Genomic DNA, 6,188 nt, shown 5'->3' with positions numbered 1-6,188 from the left:
TTTCAACATGTAAAAGCTTAATTATTTCAATTAACCACTTACGTTGGATTCGCTTAAGTTTTCAATTTAATTACACGGACGAAGTCTTTAAAGTGAATTGATTATTGCAGACTATTTTTTAAAATAGAATATAATGCTTTTTAATGGCATAGAGCTGTTTATTTTAAATAAAACAATTATATGCTTAGTTTTTCACTTATCGGTGAGATTTGGGCTCGGTAAATAAATTGTAATTATCACTTACGACTATATGGAAGAAGGAAGCTAAAAATAAACTATTAACGATCAATTTATGTACTTCTTTTTATAATGATCGATGAAAATACGTATGATCGACCCTCTTTGCAAAAATAATTACATTATTTACGAAAACAATTTTTAAACAATAAAATTTTTACTCACGTTATAAACAGAAATTTTTAAGGATATCTCTATACATGCACGAAACGAGATGCGAACTGAAAAATTACTTGTATCAAAATAGATTTGTAGATTCGCCATTTTCATCGTCATTGGCTGTAATATCGATTATGTTACTATCTTCCTCCGGCGCATCATTACCCGTGTTTCCAGATAATTGTTGATCTGCCAATTTAGTGCTTGTATTGGCTTTAGCCGATTTCTCCTGAGTCTTAACACTAACATTATTCGACAGCTTTTTTCGATCTCTCTTCTCATTTCCTTCGCGCATACGATTCTGCAGCCTTTTCAGCGGCTTCCTTTTACGTGCAGCACTGGACTTTGCCTTATTGACATCCACAGCAGAATTCTCCTAATAATCAAAAACGTATGTACATATGCATTCCATATGAAAACTCAATAAACATTTGAACTCACTTTAGGCACTTTTTCTTCTTTGTTTTTTCCACCAATTTCACCAGCACATTTTGCTGCGCCACATAAGCATATTTTCTTCTCATTGCCAAGCAAATCATCCCAGTGATAATTGAAAGTGAGCTCTGTGTCCTATAAAATCAAAAATTGTATATATGCACACTTATATACATATGTATGTTCATGGTATTCACCCATTTGAATAAATTAATATTGGTTATTTAGAAATGCTTACCGCCGGTATATCTTTTATAGCAAAAAGTCCTATACGGTTCAAACCGTTCACTGACCATTTCTGTGTCTCACAATTCGGATCGCAGGAATGATTCATGAAACGTGCCAAATTTCCTTTTGGTCCCGCGTCAATAATATAGTCCTTTTCCACGGATAGAAAATAGAAGTTCTCATCACGATCTAAAGACTTCTGAGACATTCGTTGCCTAAACTCATTGTCATCAATAATTTCGCCAACATATTCAATGACAAAATCTCCTATACTGATTGGCTCACGACACACTAAACCGAATCCCCGCTCTCTCAGATAGACAACGTCAAGACGAGGCGACAATTTTGACTCAAACATTTGGTTCTGACAGCGTTCACCCGCTGGACACACCTTTGGATTGCACTCATGATAGAGAACGCGATTTAAGCAATTTGAGTTTGGCCCACATGGATCTTTATCGTACGTCTTGCATTCGCATTTATTCACCTTATCCAAGTCAATATGTAATTTGACGGGATGAACGGCACGATTTGCCTTTATGCGCACATACGGTTGCGGATGCAACTTTTCTTTGCTTTCGTTCGATAGACGTTGTGCGAGTTTCTTTGACTTAATAATTTCATATATGCGCTTAGCCTCCTCTACACCTCTGTTATAACTCTGGTCTAAACCTAAAAGTTGGAATTCGCGTATTTGTAAATATTTTTAAAGGAACATAAACATCTTACTTGATTTCGTTTTGGGCGGCTCGGAGCTGTCACCCTCCAAATATAGGTAAACACGCCGCCTGGATATCCATCCATGATCATGTGTACCAAAAAAGCGAACGACGAAATCATTCGAATTATGTGATTTTCGTCTTATATTTTGTGGTATTTCCGTGGGTGGTAGGATTATAGCCGGCCACCACCGAAATGAGTTGAACTTGGCCCACACCATTTCTCCATATAGTGGCAAACGACCGGACTCGCACTCCTCACATATGTAACCTTCACTTGGATCCAGTGGGATGTTCAAGCATTTTGCATGAACAGCGGTGGGACATGTTTCACAACAAACTACTTGTCCGCCGCCTACGCAAATGAAGCACCAATTGACGTTCACGTGCGCATCGGATTTACCAGAGTCGTTGTGGCGTGGGCAAATGATATGTGCTGCAGTTAGTATCTGGGAACCTGCCGGTATGCACGTTGAGTCCATGTGATAGCTGGCAGGGCATTTAACGCATTTCGTAAGTTTGGAATTACTTAAATGTTGAAATTTGCCCTTGGGATCATCTGACACACACGTATGGCAAACGTGAGATGGACAGCGAAAAGACTCGATTTTGTTTTTCGATTTGGTAAATTTTGCTTGAGGCCAATATCTGCAACAGGATGGATGGAACGCTTTAGAACAATGAGGCATGTTGCACATGACGAGTTCCTCTCTGCTAGGTTCGGAAGGATTATCGCTTGTACACACAGCACAGATGGGTGGTTTCCCCAAAGCGCAGGAGTCACAAACAACATCTGTAACTTTTTCGTTGATGCTGCTATCAACATCGGGTTCAGCGTCAGCGTCCGCAGTAACATGGTAGGATATTACTGATAACGATGTACCAGCCCGTTCTTGATCAAAATCTGGATGAATATTTTGCGAAGTTTTTGTATCAATTGACCATTTTGCCGAATCGCGCCTTGATTTGCTACTCTCGTATTTTCGACCCATCGCAGCTTTCGGCTTCTTTCCCACATTTGGATTTTTTCCAATGCAATCAGCATGCAACCATGATAGACAGCCTTTGGCACACCTAACCAACAGACCACCGGGGTGAAGACAGTACTTACAAACGGGATCACGAGCCAATCCCCGAAATAAATACTTGTTATCTAAGTTGAAAATGTCATCGATAACTTCCTCAATGGGTCGATTCAAAGGCCGCTTCGGCTTTTCAACTGACTGAACTACCTGATCCTTACTTGGCTGGCTTTCCAGTATTTCAATTTGTGGCACGGCTTTAATTTTTGCAGGTAAGCTATGACGGCACCTCATAGTTCTCAACCTATTGGACAGTCTTTTAACAGTGCCTTGATTACTGCCACTTTCAACAAGACTGGAGCCCAGCTCTTGCTCATTACTGACCGACAGTAACCGTCTCTGCATTTGTTGCCGATTAATTTGCTTCAGGGCCCAAATGTTTCGAGCTGCCACAATCAAACTTCTTTCTAAAATTTCATCTTTATTATCTTCCAGTACAAATTCTTTCATTGCATGGTAGAAGTTTCTGTATTCGTCGCTGCTGCTTAGCTCTACCGCATGCAAAGATGTAAATGAGCTCGACGTATTTGCATCTCCGTCCATCGTTTGCGTCGTACTGGCATTTTTAGAGCTTTCAATAACATCGCTGTTATTTTCGGCAATCTTTTCTGATACCTCTGCTCCATGATTTGAAGCATCGCTTAATTTTCTTCGCTTGATGCTTGATACTGATTTCAGTGGCGAGAAGGCCGGGCTATATGGCGAAGCAGATCGGTCTCTTTTTCCTGCAGCCAGGGGATTCTTTACAATCAAACTTTCCATTGAGTCGTGTCGAAAACTACTGGTACTACTGCCGTTGTCGATACTCAATTTGCGTTGTTTCCTTTGTAATTTTTGCAGGCTTCTACAAGTAATACAATTAGTAAAAATAAAATGAGGAACAATTTAAAAATATGCATAAAATTTGTGTCTATTTAAAAATATATTTATGTTGTCAATAAAAGAAAAAATACGATACTGTTGCTATGTATTAAAATATTTACTTACTTCTTGTGCTCGTACATTTCAAAGAACTTTTTTAATCTATCTTCATAGAGAATTTCGGCGACCTTATTTGCTTCTTTGATTGCTTCCCGCCAAATCATTACTTTGCTGGGCTTTGGTAAGAGTAACCTGTATTTGGCACTCTTCTTGCCATACTTTTTGCGTACTTCGCGCATATGTTGTTTGTAATTTTCGAGATCGGTATATGGAATAAGATTCTCGCGTTTCACCCAGTTTCTCCGACCGCTATCAGCAAAGAAGCGCACATGCACCAAGACATACTCTTCGCTATTACGCACATTTCGTTCAGTGGTAATCGTCTTCCCGTCGGGGTCCGGACAAACGATGCAAGGCCAATAGCAGTACGTGTATATTTGTCCCCAGAAGAGATCTCCGGTTGTAAACGACATCCATGCCATACCGGTCACAACGGAGGAACCCTTCGCACTATCTAAGCTGACAGCTGAAGGCGATTTTGCACTCATGCCGACAGCATTATTTAATATCATTGATTCACCGCTTTCCCCTCCTTCCGCGTCATACTGCAATATCGCGTCTGCACTATCAGTGTGATTCTCCACGATTTCTGAATTGCATTCTGCAATATTTTCGAAACTTTCATTTTCTATCTTAACTACTACTACTTGATTGCTAAGAAAATTTTCTTCAGAAAGTTCTGATTTTTCAGGAATCTTTGTATTCCCAATTTGATCTTTATTATCGTTCTCTTTTGCTGGGGACCCACAATAGATTGCTAATTGATTTTGCACATCCGGAATTTCTTTACTTTTCACCTCAGTAGCGGTTTCAGTTGAGCGCCCTTCCGAATTGTCTGCTTTCTTTTCAGTGTCTATAATCATTTCTTTACATCCTTCTTGATTATCCTGGACATCTTCATTGACGCCTTCTTCAATCGCTTTTTCTATTGTATCAAATCCATTGCATTCCGTTTCTTCAGAATTTGTTTGGCAATTTTCCTGCGGCGTTTCTGCCACTTCTGTCAAATCGTTGGTGTTCAGCTCGTCGCACTGAGTTTCAGTGCATTCTTCTTTTGGCTCAGGTGCACTTTCACTATTTATGGTATTTAATTTAGGCTCTGCACTCACGTCTAAGCTTTTCACTATTTTTTCTTTGCTAATGTCATTTAGTACCACTGAACCGTTTCGTGCAAGCAATTTATCAATGGGACTTTCAAACTTCTTGCGCGCTGATAACCTATTTGGCGAAGGCGTTACCGATTCGTTACCGGTACGTCTCACACAGCCTAGTAGCGTTGTTGAAGTATCCGCTAAAACTTCACTATCGCTACCACCCAAATCGGGACTATCGGCATACACAAGTAATTTGCGGCGGCGAGCACTTCTCGTTTGTAAGCCCCCGTCGCTCTCACTACCATTGTTACCACCTGCAGTAGATGAAGGTGGTGTACTAAATCCGATATACTTTGGACTCAAATCAGAATATAAATTTGCCAATAAATCACGTTTTCCTAAAGCAAATTGAATATTATATTAGAATATACATATTTTCTACAATATATAGACAGCTTACTTCGTGGCGTAGACGATGATAGTTTATGATTTGAACCAATACATGTCGACGCATCTTTCCTTCTTCCCTCCATATCCGCCGAGGCTGTTCCGGCCGTAGGCGTCACCGTTCGTGGTTCACTATTTTCCCGACTTTTTAATAACTTGCCCTTTTCACTACTCATTTTTTTGTTTTTTTGTGATGAGTTGTTTTTGAAACTATCAACACCACCAACTTTTCTAACTGGACTACCAAAAGCGGCTTCACATTCGACTGCAGCACGTCTACGCGACTCTCGATTGACAGCAACTGTTTGTTTTTGGTCTGCACGCATATTTCTTGCTTTTTTCGATAGCCACTTTTAATCTAATACTTTGTACTTAACTAAAATGCACACCGTTCTTGATTTGCATTGATTTATATAAAAACAAAATGCTTAAGTGCTAAAATTGTGGACCACCAAGCCAAAATTCACAAAGCCAATTCGACAACCGCGCCAAAAATTTGCAGCTGTTTGTTGAGGTGCTGCCATATTTTCACGTGATCAAAAAATTCAACAGTTTCTGCTGACACTCGTTGATGATAATAGAATAGTTACATTTTGAAGCAAGATCTGTAATCTGGTGAAATCATGAATCATGCTGAAATAATCCATGAACGAACCATGAAAAAAACCTAGTTAGCTTATATATTTTAGTGAGCATATATATTTTATTCAGTGAACATCCACATAGTAGGGGCTTCATCAAAAGTGATAAACTCTTGATAAACTTGATTAAGTGATAAATTTCCCATTTTGATAATTGACCTGTCA

General features: G+C 39.4%; 1 protein-coding gene across 1 annotated transcript; it reads right to left on the bottom strand.

Annotated features, from left to right (window-relative positions):
- Positions 1-368: 368 nt before the first annotated feature.
- LOC118738247 (probable histone-lysine N-methyltransferase Mes-4) lies at positions 369-5,906 on the bottom strand. Its single transcript, XM_036469172.1, has 7 exons — positions 5,850-5,906; positions 5,396-5,732; positions 3,848-5,333; positions 1,789-3,704; positions 1,070-1,731; positions 838-966; positions 369-772 (listed from the first exon to the last, which is right to left on the bottom strand). Exons 1-7 carry the CDS (start codon positions 5,904-5,906, stop codon positions 476-478), a joined length of 4,884 nt encoding a protein of 1,627 aa, XP_036325065.1. The 3' UTR covers positions 369-475.
- Positions 5,907-6,188: the final 282 nt, after the last annotated feature.

Source organism: Rhagoletis pomonella, unplaced genomic scaffold, assembly GCF_013731165.1.
Source record: "Rhagoletis pomonella isolate Grant_MI unplaced genomic scaffold, Rhpom_1.0 Rhpom_scaffold_00004, whole genome shotgun sequence".
Classification (NCBI taxonomy): Eukaryota; Metazoa; Arthropoda; class Insecta; order Diptera; family Tephritidae; genus Rhagoletis; species Rhagoletis pomonella.
The sequence above is the reverse complement of the archived record's forward strand: the minus strand, read 5'-3'. Positions and strand labels throughout refer to the sequence as shown.